Below are 17,409 nucleotides of genomic sequence, written 5' to 3' on the forward strand. Positions count from 1 at the left end.
ACAGTAAATCCATGTGCTTTTACTTTTTGTTTCCTTCTCAATGAATCTGTACGTAGTAACATTCCTAGTTAAGGAACAATATCACTTTATTACCACATGGGCAGAAAGTCACAGAGATATGCTCAACTTAGTTTTATCCATATTACAACAAGCTAGTGGGGATTTTTATGAGACTTTTAAACAAATGTACATTAAACCTCTTTTGTGACAACTTGGACCTCTTGCTGCATCCTGTCTGAGGGGGATCTAATTCTATTGGTAACCAAAAATATGAGGAATTGTCAAAACTATGTGTGTGGTATAGATAACAAAACTGAAATTTAATGCTTAAAATAAGTTAACTGTGTTTCCCTGCACAGCATTTGGGAACAGCATAAACTGTCTCTTGTGCTTGAATAAATATATAAAGTACATGGATCATTTTCCTGTTCAGAATGCACTCTGCCATTAATTATTCTGGTTATTTCTGGTTGCCTGAAATAGCTCAATAGTAAACCAGCAAACTGAAAAATAATAAATAATACTTAAAAGGACCTACAGCTTTTAGAATGTATCTGGAAGTGATGCATTGGTATAATTACTCATGGAAGATCACTTAATCTAATTAAATAAACTTATCAATTTCTTGAAGTTTTGTCAAATCATCTGTTTTTCACCTTAGTATCTAAATTGTAGATAGGATTGCTTATAGGTTTTGTTATATTCATGAGAGATTTTGGTACAAATACCACATAAACAAATACTATTGTCTATAAAATAAGTACTTCTACTTCCCAGCAGCAGTAAAAATTGAATGATGAAATAGGAATTATGAAAATAAGTTCATTCAGTTTAAACAGAAGAGAAAAGCTGGTGGTGTTTTCCAGTATGTACTTCGCACTGAAGTGTTGTGAAGTAAAAGGAGGAATGGGAATGGAGATGGAGATTGGTTTGAATAAATGTTAGAAAAATTTCTCTATATGTTTTGCACACATACATTTGCTGGCACAATGATAGGCAAAATGCTGTATTCCAGTTTAAGGAAGATCATATGTCTGTACACACCTGTGTATATATGAATAAAATATATGTTAAATTATTAATGATCTGAGTCTATAATAGTCGATACAGCAGTAACTCAGCCTATTTAAAATTGAGAGCTAACATAATGTAAGTTTAGAAATTGTGCAAAAGGCCAGTTTCTCCTATGTGGTCTTTCTAGTGAGTGAGAACAGTAATAAAGTTCAATATAAAATGTACAGAAGCATTTCTAGAGTTAGTTGAACTGTGAGTAGGAAAATTGTTCTGACTGAATGTATCTATGCATTTCTTCTATACTGAGGTTATTATTATTTTTTAAGGAGCTGTGTAATTCACTGTACAACAAATTATACATAGTACAACAAGATGTGATCCCAACTCAAGAACATATTGAAAAGACTTCGGAGTAAATTCTTGCTTGATGAGATGTGACAGAAATGTTGAATTATTGTTTCTCTAGTATATTTATAGTGCATTATTATCTCCTATTTGATTTAATGGGATGTAGATATGGAGGAAAAAAAAGTTCAGGTGAAGAAGGAAGTAGGCAAATGAAAGAATAAAAGATCTCTATGATAAGGAGGGAAGGAGAAGCAAAAGGAATAGCAAAAATCTTAGGGGAAGGAGAAAGGGAGATTCAGTTGTGGAGTGGATACTTATTATTCAAACTTACAATGTCCTTTCCTTTCTTCAGGTGTTCTTTCCTTTCCAAAATTCAGCTGAAGAATGGGCTCTGATATCTATTTATGCTTTTCTTACCTGTGAAAACTAATCTAAAACAGGGCTCCACTGCTTTCTGAGAAGTTGCTGGCATTCAGCAATTAGCGAAATATCTATTTTTATAATGGGACCATCTTAAAGTAGATACTCTTTGTGCTTATTTGCCAAAAACAAAATGTCCAAGGGATGTTTGATGACAGTAGACCGTTGCATTTCTAAAGGCTTATTCTGGCTGTAGGATTTCTCTTTCCGGTGACAAGGGGATTCGGTATTGTCCCTTGAATATCTGTGCTGCCCTTGGTCTTGCCTTATTGTGATCCTCGGAGATGAGAAATGTCAACAGCATTGATAGCCCATTCTGAGAATCCAACTTTCTGGATTACTTTTCTGAATTCTTCCTACCTCCTCCTCTCCTTCACATTTTGAAGTTTGGTTAGTAAGTTCAGGTTTCACAGTTGTTTTTTGTATTTTTACTTGGAAGCAATTTGATAACAGGTCTGCAAAGGAACACCTTACTTCAAGTCTCCCTGATCCAATTATAATGGTATTCTTTGTGAGTGTTCTTTATTCCTGTATGTGAAAATCCTTGGTGTGTCTTATCTACATCTTCAGTGAAGCCAAATATTGAAGTACCCTACAATTCTACTTTTGAGGAACTGTAGAAGTTCTTATACTCTAAAATTTATACACTAAAATTAGAATGATGGAAACTGAGTTCACACCTTAAATATATTTTCTTTTCACTGACACACCTGCTATTCAGAAGAGTGGTCTATCATTATGAATGTTAGGCTGCCACTTTTCATCCTGCTTTTTATCAGTTTTCAGAATTAAAAAATCAGCAGTTTAAGTCAATGAGGTGATTATGTAATAAAAAGAATATAGAATGTCTTCTTTCTGATACTGTTGTTGATAATTTTGATCATGCTACACTGGTAATGCAAGTTCCCTTAAAGTGACTTGCTTATGTTTTTAAATTCCTTTGGGCCTGGGTCTGCTGAGCACTGACATGCAGATTGATTGTGGCAAGATATTGAGTGCAATTTTTGGTACTTATCCAATTCTATTGCAGAATGAAGTGTAAGTGCTAATTCAGAAGAGAGAGTTGTTTTGATCTGTATCGTACTGGGACCATATTGAAAAGGAAGGATCTGTAGAAGGATCTGTAGCTGTTTTCTTAAATAGATTGAGTCAAAAGATTTATTTTATATATTTATTCTATGTTAGTAACTGAATTGCTAGATCCCATAAACTATATCATAGCAATCAAAAACACTTCTATTGTTTATCTTACTAAATAAATGCAGTGCCCAGGCCCTCCTTATCTAATTCCAAGGGTGATATGTAACACTTTTGCCCAATCTGCCCAATCTGCCTAGATCTGTAGTAAAACAACTATAGCAGCTTTTCAATCAATTTTATTACTTACATCGTTTTGACTCTTTAATATAGATATCCCTGATACAGAGTATATTGGCCACCTACTACAGCACATCCAGAGAAGGGCCACAAAAATGGTCCAAGAGATGGAGCTACCTCCATTACAAGGACAGGTTGAGAGAGCTGAGAGTGTTCAGCCTGGAGAAGACAAGGCTCCAGAGAGACCTCAGAGTGGCCTTTCAGTATCTAAAGTGGGTCTGTAAGAAGAAAGGTAACAGACTCTTTAGCAAGGTCTGTTGTGATAGGAGAAGGGGAAATTGTGTCAAATTATAAGGAGAGATTCAGATTGAATATAAGGAAGAATTTTTTTACAATGAGGGCGATGAAGCACTGGTACACAGGTTGTCCAGAGAGGTGATAGATGCCCCACCCTTGGAGATGTTCAAGGTCAGGCTGGACAGGGCTCTGAGCAACCCTATTGAGCTGTAGGTATCCCTGATCATTGCAAGGGAGCTGGACTAGGTGATTTTTAAGGGTCCCTTCCAACTCAAGCAATTCTATTTTTACTGACAGTAAGTCAGTGAAAGTGGAACTTTGTCAAGGGAGGTAACAACACAATTTCCACTCCTGCTTGTCATTTTTTCCTGTAAATGTTTTGAGTTTTATTCTGAACAATTAAAATCTTTTATTCATTTTTAAATTTTCCAGTAGTTCTTAAATTTAATTGATGTCTTTTCAGCTTCCTGACTGAAGTTACTGGTGTTGATATGTATGTTTTTTAAATGGGTAGCTTAGATATCTATCCTATATCTGGGATAGCAAGTTTACACAGTTTCCAATTATTTTCCACATATAGGAAATAGGACAGCTTGACAGGAAATAAAACTCAACACTTAGTTTTTTCCTGGCTAAGTATGAAAAAATATGTGAATTTCCAGTAGTTTGTAAGTAATCACGTTCTTAGCTGAATTGAATTGATCTTTGAGATTGTGGTAGAAAATAAAAAGAATGCCAAGGAATATTTCACCTAACCTGTCTTCTCCTAGGATATTTCTAGAATTGTCTTATTTGCCCCAGCTAGCCCATGTATTTAAATCTGTGGGTGAGCATGGAAGTCATCCTTTCCTTGTCCATACTTCCAATGGAGTTAGGATATCAGTCCATCAATGCCTCCAGTCTATAATTTGGAGTTGGTACTCTTGGGTACTGATAACCTTCTTCTCATGTGTTTCAAAGGAAGCAAGGCACTTGAAATTTCTGATCTGTAGTGTAACCTAGCTGTGCTCATGTGAAATCAGTTCCATTAAAATGTTCCCAAAATGTGGTGACAGGAACTGTGGCAAAAATCCTCCACAAACTCTCAAACTGTGGTACCTCTGTGTATTCAGAAGATCCAGAAGCCATTAAGGGTGGCTAATTTATGACTGCAGTCTGTATCTCCAAAAGCAATGACCATAAGCGAAGTTATGTAATGAATTGCCTCTTTAATTCTCAGAAGTCTCACCTATTCTTCTGACTCATATTTAATAGTGTCAATTTGGGTGGAGCAAATCAACAACTTTCTATCTTAATCATTTAATATGAGAAAAGAAAGAGGAACAGGAAAGAGAATGTAGTTTCCGCTTTCTCTCCAGCAAGCTTGCAGAAACTAAATAGTTAACTGGGAAACTAAGAGAGCCCTTCAGATCATCATCAGAGCTTCTTTTAATCCCCATGAATTCTCAGCTTGTCTCTTCTGTTTTGTGTTCATCTTGCCTCCTTCCATTCTTTTTAGGAGAACCCTTTCTGGCTTAGAGGCTGTGACTGAATAAATATGAATGAAAGAATATGTGTAATTTGCTAGTAACAATGCAGAGTAATTTTGCAAGTTCCATTAAAACTTGCAAAACAGCAGTGAATATACTGTGATGTAAGTTTCCACTGTATATATTTACAGTCAAAACAGTTTCTGATATCCAAGCTTACCCTCTGTGGTTTGGGTTTTCTTCTTAAAGGAAAAAATGTTAAGTGGCAACTGTCTCATGTCTTCTGCACACCTGAATACATTGCAAATATATTGCTGTTGCTTCTTCCTGAGACTTTTGAGCCTCAACCATGGAACATTCCTTGTTTAGTAAATATTTGAATGAAGTAATGGATCATCTAATGAATCAGACAAACTTGACTAAATTTTTCTGAAAAACATAATTCTTTGTTATTTTGAGCCTCAACCATGGAACATTCCTTGTTTAGTAAATATTTGAATGAAGTAATGGATCATCTAATGAATCAGACAAACTTGACTAAATTTTTCTGAAAAACATAATTCTTTGTTAATGTGATCTGCCAGTGAATGAGAGACTAATAATTATTTTTTAAAATAATATTGTTTAAAGCCTTTTATTATTGATATTAATATTTAAAAGGCTATTATTATTATTATTGTTGTTGTTGTTGTTTTCTTAATGCAGCTAATACTGAGTTTTGTATGATCCTATGGACTTAAGCTAAGGATCAAATACCTTAGGAATTATTTTGTTGTAAAAACAAGACATTAATTGTTGCTCTGTGATTTTTCTCTTGCTTTCCACTTTTCCACTTACTCTGTTCATGCACATGTTTTCAAGAGTTATTGTCAACGTTTTATAGGCTGATTCAACCTCATTCCATGACAACTGGGGCAGGGGACCTACGGACCCATGCCCCAGGAAAGGGGAAGGGGAAGAGGGAAAAGGAAAAGGGAGATGGGACTAAAAACAAAACTGTAGCAATGATCTGAGGAGGAGAACTAATTTACTAAATAAGATTTTGGAATGCAAAATAACACAATATAGTACAAGATAATTGGAATTGAAGCTAATAAATCAAATAAAATGAGAGAGAAACTGAAAAACCAAAGGCCTTATGCTAAATGCTGACGGCGAGATGGCTAGCGAGCACCTGCTGCTGGGTCAATCCAATAGGGAAGAGCCTGTCTTGTGACACGCAAACAGTTTTTATCTTTCCCTCTGAGCAGAAAATGAAAAAATGCAAAGCAATTCGAAGTCCTCTGGGGCACATAGTTCTCCTCTTCTGAGACAGACATACCCAGAACTACTGATCATCCATGAAGCTGGAGCAGTAACTGTTTAACTCCCAATGCAATACGTGATATTTTGATGTGGAATACCAATAGCAAAAATCGTAAAACCATGACAGTTATCACGTAAGAGCCTGTGATGGAGTTAATCTCATGATCCCTTTGTCTTATTTTGGAGAAGCTGGGAATACAGATGAGGTTAGTTTATAAGGGTTGCTTCCCGTATATATTCAAATAGAAGAAATACTGGTATTCTTCTCTTTTACAAAGCCTCTCCAAAGTAAATAATCTTTTATTTATTAAGATACTTAGATATTTATAGCTACATGCCTGCTTTTGTTTATTCTCCCTTTTGTAATGCATGATCTATGTAGATAATTTCATTGTACATGCTCTAAGATGTAATTTAGAGAATTCATGGTAGAATTAACATAGAAGTTCTTCACAGGAAAGAGTAGACTAAGGAAACTTTTCTGTTTAGTTATTTCTTGATCTAAAAAAAAAAAAAAAGGTAAAATTTCATATTATATCCTATCACTTATATCCCAGTGGTGCACATTCTTCTTCTAGGGTGTACTTTATAATCCAGTAGTCTTTGTCATCTGAGTTTTTATGAATATATGCACTGATTGATGTCCCTAACATAATGATTTTTTATAAGTGAAATCATAAGAATATTTTCATAGGAATTGCTTCTCTAATAATTGTTCAGTGGCTACGTTGTTCAATAGCTCCATGAAAAAAAATAATTATTATTCTCTTTCTGGGAACCACCAAAAAATTAAGTGTTGACAAAGAAAGTTTTTCATTATTCTCCTGTTGTCGTCATGTAGAGATTTCATAAACCTGAGATGTCCTTCTCTGGAGATATTCAAAAGCTACCTGGCTGAATTCCTATGTAACCTACTGTTGGGAACGAGGCAATCCCTGCCATTTTGTGATTCTATGATTTCTTCACAGGCTCTTTTAAATTCCTAGAGATAGAGAGTGAAAACAAAATATTTATAGATGTCTCTCTGTAATTATTTATTTTTTTAAAAGAAAGAAATGTCACATGCTGAAATTTTGAAGGCTCTTATCTAGCCATTATCTTTGTGAATTGCCATAATATTTTACTTCTATATTTAAGGAGTACTGTTGCATGGCTGTTCACTAAAGATTGTAATACTGGCATGTTATAGTGTCAAATCATAATGGTGAAGTACTGAAACATAATAGTTATTTTTATTATTTCTCTAATTTGGCCTGCATTAAAAAGCTAGGTGGTATTTGTAACTTTACAGTGTGTCTCACAACTGTCTGAACTGTGAAGGTAGGGACTTTACAAATATCATGAATGTTTATAGACATGAAATAAATCTACTCTGCACATCAATTCTGTCCTGTGGTTTGTTGAATTTTTATTTTATATTTATATCTTCACAAGATATATGTATGTTTGAGTGGAAACACTGGCAGCACCATAACAAAGTAATCAATTTTCAGATTCTTAATGCAGTGCATGCCAGAAACCTACTGTCTCTACAACATACTGACCATATTGTAAACAGTATCATGATTATTGGAAATACAGAATCTTCTTGATCAGGACAGAAACTTTTTTTCTTACTTTTTAGTAACTGAAAACTTCTTGAAAAAATCCTAAAATTAACTATATTTTCAGTAGGAGAATTGATAATTATATCTGATTTAGTGTTGGCATGCATACACACTCTAATTGTTTGTCTATATCATAGCTGCACAGCAGGCAAAATGATATCTTCTAGGCAGGGCAAAGTATAGAGGAGAAGTAGGAAAGGGCTGAAGTATCCTTTATACTTGCCTTTGAATCTAGGGGAGTTGAAAATAGGCAAGAATGGAAAGAAATTTTGTATGGCAGTGCACAGCATTTTGCAAGTTTAATGTGGCCCCTGCACCAATCCAATGCATTTTAGTTACTGGTAAGTTTGTAAAATTCTCTTTGAAAAATTGTTCCTCTTAGAAGACAGTCTTCTAAGCAGTATTATTTCCCTATGTCAACAGTCAATGTTTTTAAAAACATAAAAACAATACATTTAATTTGCTGATTCAAATATGTACATACATATATTTAAAATCCTCAGGCTTAATTTATTTTCATTTTCCAAAATGATTACATGAATTGATTTTTCTTAGGAACATGTTAACAATTCTCGGTACAATCCTCTAAATTAGACAGGCAGACTAAATCCTTAGAATAAAATGCTGTGGAGAAAAAATGCATTGTGATTATGGATTTATTACTATTTATATACTTATAAATATATATTCTTACATGTTTGCATGAAGTCAATTTGGTCATGTAGGAAAGGAGAAAATTTGAAGATACTGGGGAAAGCATATCTGAAAACTGTTACTGCTTGGTCTTTTCAGCCAGATTGAATACTCTCTCTAGCATAAAGTATAGATAACATGACATGTAAAAATTACTGCTTCAAGCAACAACTGTTATTTAGTGCAGTTTCTTTCCTGTCTTTCTCCTCCAAAATAGAAATTTCACCTGAAACAAATGCATGCAAGATGTCAGGAGAAAAGAATGAGACTAAGCATGTAATCTGTTTTCTGCCTCTCTTTGATCATTTACTTCAGTTAGTACTAGCTTCAGCATTCCGCATGCAGTGAGAATTTTAAAGGCCTTCCTTTTGAATTTTAAAGTCCTTGTATCAGTTAAAATTTGTAGGCTTTATGTTATTATTTATTTTATGCATAATGTTATGGACTAAATGGTAGTTGTATTTAATTATGGTGCTAATTTCCATCAATGTTGTTGTGCCATGTGGTGTTCACTTCAAACATTTTTGTGCCCCCGTGTGAATATCATGCCCTTCTTCTTAACTGTTTTTTATGGTACCTGAAGTTTTTTATGTGCTTGAAGGCATAACGATGCATCCACATGTATTATCCCAAGATTTGAATTAATACATACTACAGTGAATTCTTTTGGTTATGGTGGTGACCTTCTCTAATGCAAAAGGATGAAGACTGCAGCTACAGTTACTTCTGGCAGTCCTGAGCTGAATCTTCGCAGAATTGGCTTGGGTTGTCTTTGTGTATCTTATTTCAAAAGCTGTTTTGTGCTTAGAAAGATTCATAGTACATTCACAAACATATTGGCTGAATTAATTAATTTCCCTGAAACTAGGGAAACATTGATGTCACATTGCAGTGACAGTTAAACAGTAGTTCTGTACAGGACTAATGTGTCAAATGCCATATAAAAATAGCCGAAATCTTCAAGGTGACATTTGGGCTCTGAATTAAAAGACTTCTTTGATTGAGTCTTACTTGCATAGAACCAACTTGTGTATTTCTCTGTAGCATGGTTATATATTTACTGGGTTAATCAGGCCATGGGTTATTTCAGAGTTAGCTAGCGTGTTTTATGCATAATTAAAAAGAAGCAAATACAGAAAATCTGTATTTTTAGAGTGCTCTCATTCCTTAGAATTTATATTTGGAATCCTATCAGAATTTCTAACCACTGTGAAGAAATTGTATTGATATGAGCTAAGAATAACTCTAGCCCATGAGTATGAACATTTAAGTTCACAGAACGGACAAATAAACTGCAATGCAATGGAACAGGCTTTTGGATTATCACCCATAGAAGTGAAAGTAAAACACATTAAACATAAGTCTAGAGGCGTGCTCATGATACAAAAATCTTTTAAATTCATTATGATAATATTTATTGACTTTTCAAATATTAGTAGTAGTATTCACAACTGTAGTTTAGGTCTTAGTCCCACAACTCTGTTTGGTTTCTTAACTTTATGCATATATCCTTCTAAGTCATAAAGTTACTTATAAAGTAATTATCACCCGCATGAAGTTTTCTTTGACCTATTCAACTTTGTAGAACTTTTCTAAATACAAATCCTTAAGCCTTTACATGAGCTTCTCATGGACAGCCCTGTAGGAATAATTGATGGATGTCTTATTTTAGATAACAAATACAATAGAAACTTTCTATCATGGTTAAGGGAAAAATGATGCATATAATCTGTTTTGAAATTGATGTGACAGATTGATAGGCTGTCTTGATAAAAGCTTTTGAGTTCTGCAAGTGGATATCATCTGTGTTCTTTTGCTGCTGACACTTTGTAGAGCATTCTGTATGAGATTTTTAGACTGATTCCTGTGACCATCCAGCAATGTAGCAAGACAAGGCACTGTTTCATGTTCACAGCATGTCATTGCCTACAGTTTACTTTTTGCATGCCAGCCTTGCTCACCATATAGAATATCTTCTTTTCTTCAGCATGTTAATTTTCTTTTGGTGCTGACATGAATTAACCAATATCAACATTTATTTCAGTGTTGAAGACTGTATTTGGATAGCAAAAGAACCGTTAGCTACCAGACAACTCACATAAAATTGAAATTCATAAAATGCAGGTTGGACATTTCCTTTATTTCCTAGTTGGAAATGATACAATTTTCACCCCTGTCTTGTCTACCACCTGCATGAGAACCTTTATGGTTACAGATACTTGCCTGTACAGCTAGGAATTACTATCAATATTTTATTTTTAGAAAAGGAAAGATGACTTTTTTCATTTTTAAGTCAGACTAGTGAATTTCTGTCATCTGCCTTTTTGAACTATTTGAAAAAATAATGTAAAATATTTTCTTTCTGTCAACAAAGTTTTTTTTTTTCCTTCCTCCATTTCCTCTGGGTGTTTTGCAGCAGATGAGCATATTTTTGTTTCCTTCTCACCACACAAGAACCAACTGTAATATTTTTTCTTATGTTGAATTGATTTGCCATGTGCCCCCTCTGTTTGTTGTTTTTCATAACCTAGTTTTACCTTCTTGCTGTCCCCTGATGCCTTTAACATCTCTTTCAAACTATAACCTTTTCTGAGTACTATTTTTTTCAACCCTCCTGGAGCTTTCTGGACACCTCATGGATAGTGAATGCTTCTAGAATGGGCTGCTGGTTGATTTCCTTAGTGCTTCCTAGAGCTGACCTGTTCAATATCTTTATTGATGACCTGGATGAGGACATTGAGTGCACACTCAGTAAGTTAGCAGATTACTCGAAGTTGGGAGGAAGTGCTGATAGGCCTGGGGGTAGGAAGACCCTACAGAGTGATCTGGACAGGCTGGATCACTGGGCTGAGGCCAATAGTTTGAAGTTCAACAAGTTCAAGCGCTGGATCCTGAACTTTGGCCACAACAACCCCAGGCAGTGCTTCAGGCTTGGAACAAAGTGGTTGGAAGACAGTGTAGAGGAAACAGAGCTTGGGGTATTGGTTGATACTAAGCTGAACATGAGCCAGCAGTGTGCCCAGGTGGCCAAAAAGGTCAATGGCACCCTCACTTGTATCACAAATAGCGTTGCCAGGAGGAACACGAAGTGGTCATCCCTCTCTGCTCTGCACTGATGAGGCTGCACTTCAAGTACTGTGTCCAGTTTTGGGCCCCTCACTACAAGAGTGACATTGAGGCCCTGGAGCGTGTTCAGAGAAGGGCAACAAAGCTGGTGAGGGCTCTGGAGCACAAGTCCTATGAGGAATGGCTGAGAGAGCTGGGATTGCTTAGTCTGGAGAAGAGGAGGCTCAGGGAAGAACTTATCATTCTATGGAACTGTGTAAAGGGAGGCTGTGGTGAGATGGGGTTCGACCTCTTCTCCCAGGTAACTAGTGATAGCATGAGAGGGAATGGCTTCAAGCTACAGCAGGAGAGATTCAGGTTGGATGTTAGGAAATAATTCTTGTCTAGAGAGTAGTCAGGCATTGAAATGAGCTGCCCAGGGAGGTGATGGAGTCACTGTCCCTGGAGATGTTCAAGAAACATTTAGATGTTGTACTGAGGGACATGGCTTAGTGGGAAATATTGGTGATAGATGGATAGTTGGACTAGATGATCTTGGAGATCACTTTGGTGATTCTATGATTCTTTGGTCAAATAAGAAGAGCTGGAAAAATGATTTTTCCACTTCTATCTACTTGAATATGAAGTCAGTGGTAGGAGTGGGATTTCTACTATTGTAATATATGAACAACCAATGGAGAAATTTGTCAACAGGAAATGTAATATTTGCATTGTTTCATGGATTGTTCACCACTTTAAGCCTACTTCTTTTAAATTAATAAAAGGGCAATATTGAGTGTAACAAACTGATTTTTCAGTATTTGTAACATGAAAAATGCCTGTTTTTTACACGCAGTGCTACCCTATTGGCTTTCTTGGTTGAGCTTCTTAAGAGTTCAGTAGCAATGCAAGAACAGATGCTTGGTGGAAAAGGCTTTCTAGTCATTGGCTACCTCCTTGAAAAGGTAAGGACATTATTTGGTTTTGTTCTACTTCTCTTGTCTTTCTAGTATTTTCAATCATTTAGCTGAAAGGGCTAGCATATCTGTGATATAAAACTTTTTTTTTTTTATTGTAATACTTTTAAGTTTTCTGCAGGAGTCTTTTCATCTTCTTTGTCTTCTTATCTCCCAGTATCCAAATAAACGATTCTCTGTAGTTGATCCTGTTTGTCTAATTAATGCTTTTGCTTTAGAGCTCTTTGTGAATCACTTTAAATGTATTTTATTTTGCTTTTCTCCACTCTTTGTCCCTCAACATCTCCTTTAGGAAAGTTACTTGTTCCTAGTTTATAGATGCATATCACAGATTTGCCATAATTTAGGTTTACATTTCTTTTTGTGTGTGTGTTAATTAAATTAATCCTCTGTGGGTTAGTTCTGAGAATTATAAAATATTTGATTTGGGTTTTGAAGAAGGAAAGCTATAACATAATTTTGTTTATGGGAGAAACAATTGGAAGGGGTGTTCTCTTTGCTTGTTTGTTTTCAGACATGATGAGCAGTTATCACAAAGCTGAAGTTCATTTCAGCTGATTGCTTGAAGACCATTGTCTCCCTCCTGGCCCAAAACCATTAGGATGTCCTGTTACTATAATTAAGTGCAGCTGACAATAGTTAAGATTATTAAGGGACTAATATTTGCAGTGATCAATATATTAACAATCATTTAAGAAAGTGTCACCATTAGGGTTTTGTGTTGCCTGATGATATTATTATGATAATATTGCATTTTTAAAAATGTACTGAACTTTGAAGACCAGTTATTAATAATTTTTTTCGTTATGCTACTTATTTTAATTTTACCTAGGAAAACACATTCTTACACTAGAAAGAACTTATCTTCACTGAAGTTTTATATGAAAGATTATTATCTATGCTTCTGTTTTTCCTGTAGTTAAAAGGTATTTAAAGGTGATCTTGAAAAGAACAAGGTGGTTTACGTACATAATGCACTGCATGATTATAATCAATTTTGAATGTTGTACATGAAATTTAAAAAGTTTTTAAAGTAATAGATACATGCTGAAATTTTAAATTTCACAAGGCTATAATCTAGGTTTTTTGTCTATTTCAGAATGTTACATCAGTAAACACGTTTTGTGAATATTTGAAGGATTTTATTTGATTTCTGCTATACTTAGGCCACTTTCTGATGTGGTTTTTGTTTGTTTGTTTGTTTTTGTTTGTTTGTTCGTTTGCTTTTAATGCTATAATCTCCTTAGTTGAAGTTTTTCAAAAATACGTATTTCATTTTCTCATTACGTGCTTATTTGCAATTGTCACACATGGCAACAAAAAATCCTTTTGTTTCCTAGTCAAGCTACATTTTATTACTTGTGAATTGTCGTTAATTTGTACGTGATCAAATGGTTTAGAAAGAAGGACACACAGCTCTATTTTTTTTTTTTTTGTGTCATGAACATAAAAATAACCTTTTATTTCTTATTAGTTGTAGACTGTTTATTGTGATATGTAGTGTACAAGCTGAGGGAAAATCAGTATCCAGGCTGAACTATTATTACTGGCAAATGGACTTCTCATCTAAAAATAACAAATCTGCATGATCCCAGACCGTATTTATAGCATTAAAAGTAAATGGAACATTTTTTAAGGATAGCAAATAGGATATTTGGCATTTTTTTCTAATTGGTTTCTTTTGTTTGCTTGATATATAAAGAAGTTTGTGAAAGTCTGCCTGCTATGTCTGCAAAGGCTCAGATCTTAACAGTGATTTCATGGCATAGCTGTGAAGCTGAACAACTCTACTGAAATTTGAGGAAACCTTGAACCCAAATATTTCAAATATTTAAGTTTAACAAAAACAAGCCTGCCAGTAACATGTGGTTGCATAATGATAAACTCAATTTCAATAAGGCACGTAAGCTAACTGAAGAAGAGTTAAGGACTTTGGGCAGTTGTCAAGGCATTGTTCTGTGGAATGTAGAATGCTGATTGGATTGTAGTTTAAAAAAAAATGAAGCTGAAAAAGGATATATTCAGATTTATTAACATTAACAGATTTATTGATATTTTGTAAAATGTAGTCCTTAGAGAGACCTTAAGTTTTAATAGAAAGCAGAAAATGTTGAACTGTTTGTATTTTCCTTTCATATCCACTGAAATAAAAACATGTGAGGTTGCATGTATTTAGTAAAGATAAGCCTGGTGAAAATATAATTTGATATTTCTTCTATATTTCTTCTGTAAGGATACTAACAAAGAGTTTTTATTATTTCTTTTAATTCTCTTTTTTTTTTTTCCAGTCTTCTAGAGTTCATATAACCAGAGCAGTTCTGGAACAATTTCTATCATTTGCAAAATATTTGGATGGACTGTCTCATGGAGCACCTCTGCTGAAGCAATTATGTGATCACATCCTTTTTAATCCCGCTATCTGGATACATACCCCTGCAAAGGTAATTATACATTTGAAGTATGTTATGATTTCACACACTGAAGTGAAATACTAATGTTTTTTTATGCCACAGTACTTATATTTTCCTTTTTTTCACTTTTCAATTTGAAAGCAATGCAGTAGCAAATATATTTTTGATCTTTAAGTTTATCCCTTGCTTAACTATATTCTGTAATTCCTTTTATACATTTGCAAAAGCAGTTGAAGTCTTGCATAAGATTCTGGCAAGAATTCTATCAAAAATGGTTTTCAGTAGTTGCTTGGTTTTCCTACAGATTATGCAGTAAAAATTCCTAAAAACAAACAAACAAAACAAACAAACAAACAAAAAGAATGTAAATGATTTCATCTTATCAGTATGTAAATGATTTCATCTTATATAATTTTTCTTGGATGGAGTCTCTGGAAGTCATTCCAGATGACACTCCAGTAATGATGAACCAGTTTCTGCCCTTAGTGAAATTATTTGTAATATTTTTGGTATTGTTGTCAATCATATCCGAAGCAATTTCCAACAAAATTTGAAGTCATTTAATGCCTAACATGCTTATGTGGATACCTATTTCTTTCTCCAGGTGCAGTTGTCTTTGTATACCTACTTGTCAGCTGAATTCATTGGAACTGCTACAATCTATAACACAATACGCAGAGTAGGAACAGTACTGCAGTTAATGCACACTCTCAAATACTACTACTGGGTGGTTAATCCTGCTGATAGCAGTGGCATTACTCCTAAAGGATTAGGTAAGTACAAAGCATAAGAAAGAAATTATATGCATTACTTCTATAGGAAAATCTTCGATGTAAATTTGTGAAGGCTCCTAAGGCCTATAGACAAGGTAAGCTGGCAGTAAACCAGTAGTCAACAATGGAGTGACTTTTGATAAAACTCTATCAGGTAAGTTGCTTGCACCATTTCCTGTGTTTATAGGTATTCTCAAAAGACTTTTACTGTGGTCTTCACAGTTATGTGGAACTACATCAGAAAACAGAAAAAAATCCGTGTATTGAAGAAAAAGTATGAAATGTTATCTCATAAAGCTTTTTTGTTTTTAAATATGATAATATTTTTTTGGTATTGTTAAGTGGCTTTGAAAACAGTAGAAACTTCTAGTTATCTCTTCTGAGATCTCTAAAGTGGCATTTTCAGTTCAATAAGATTTCTCCTCTACCCTTATAAAACAGATTGATTTAACTTTGTTTAGTGCTTGATCTAACTCAGGAAGCATTAGAAGATGTCAGTAACAAAATACAATAATACATGCAGGCTAAATGCTGCATGTAACAGATGCATATTAACCAAAGCATCAAATCGTTCTAATCCTATACTCTCCAACTGTAATTTCATTACATTTAGCAGACTATTTGTGCAAAGAAGAGAAGGTTTGGCAGAAAATCTCTTAAAAATTAATTGATGTGAGAACCTTATTAATTATCTTTACTCTGTAACTATTACTGTCACATTGTGAAATTGAAGAATTAGGAGATTTCATAGTGCTCACACATATCTAAATATTTAAGAATCTAAATATGTATAAGTTATTGTCTATTTCTTTGGTTATGTCAGCTACATGCATAGCTATATGGAAATTTTTTTGGGGGGTAGGTTAAATGAAAATGTAAGGAACAGTGCTTATCCTAGATTAAGTATCCTAATAGGCAGTGAAGCTGTAACTTGCTGAGTCTCTCAGGAAGAGCCACCTATGAGCATGTTTAGTGTAAGATAAGAATTGTTCCTTCCATTTTTATATATTCACCAAAAAATAGGAACTGAGACTTTAGTCTAACATTATATTGAGAGATAACTATAAATAACTATATTCTTCACACAGTTATTAAATATTGTTTTATAAATATATAAAACAAACAAACAAATCAGACTGTACTTCTGTTCTTTATTCATTAGAATGAAAAAATCGTAATAACAGATTATGAAAAAACACTGCTGCTCTTTGTTAATTAGCTTGAAATTTTTGTGAATTATCTATATTTCCCACTAATATTGACTCCTTATTTCCTCTGCTCAAATGTTGAGTTTGTTTTTGGCACCTACAACATAGACATTTCTATCTGAACTATATGTCTGCTTAGTATAGACAGTGGAACATAGCATCCAGCTGCCTGTATATGGATTTTGAGCAACATTTTCACCTCTGTAGGTAGAGCATCCTACCTGCCTTTTGAGGCCTGCTCCAGAAGGATGCAGGTGTTCTTTCCATCTTGTGTTAAATCTGACAGCTCTGTGTAGATATCATGGATTCATTACGGTGTGTCAGATTTCACTAGTGAGTCGAGTATAGTTAAGAACCTGAGCTCTGTCCAGAATCTGCAGGGCTAGAGAGCTATTAGAGTTGATGGGCATTTGGTTTCTAGATTCCATTGACTGATTAGGTCTCCTCTGACTTCAGTGGAAGGTTAGAAGCTGGTCTTGTGTATTGGTAAGATGCTGTAGATGTCTAAAATTGGGGTGAGATGAA

General features: G+C 34.5%; 1 protein-coding gene across 1 annotated transcript in view; it reads left to right on the top strand.

Annotated features, from left to right (window-relative positions):
* NBEA (neurobeachin) overlaps window positions 1–17,409 on the top strand; it is a 479,458-nt gene that overhangs the window by 113,581 nt on the left and 348,468 nt on the right. Inside the window, exons 11-13 of the mRNA XM_065730203.1 lie at window positions 12,372–12,480; window positions 14,781–14,933; window positions 15,508–15,676. Of these exons, the coding sequence (XP_065586275.1) occupies window positions 12,372–12,480; window positions 14,781–14,933; window positions 15,508–15,676 (431 nt within the window). The remainder of the gene's footprint in view (window positions 1–12,371; window positions 12,481–14,780; window positions 14,934–15,507; window positions 15,677–17,409) is intronic.

The sequence above is a fragment of the Cyrtonyx montezumae genome, unplaced genomic scaffold (genome assembly GCF_038088225.1).
Source record: "Cyrtonyx montezumae isolate F1298 unplaced genomic scaffold, pur_monq_1.0 scaffold_12, whole genome shotgun sequence".
Taxonomy (NCBI): Eukaryota; Metazoa; Chordata; class Aves; order Galliformes; family Odontophoridae; genus Cyrtonyx; species Cyrtonyx montezumae.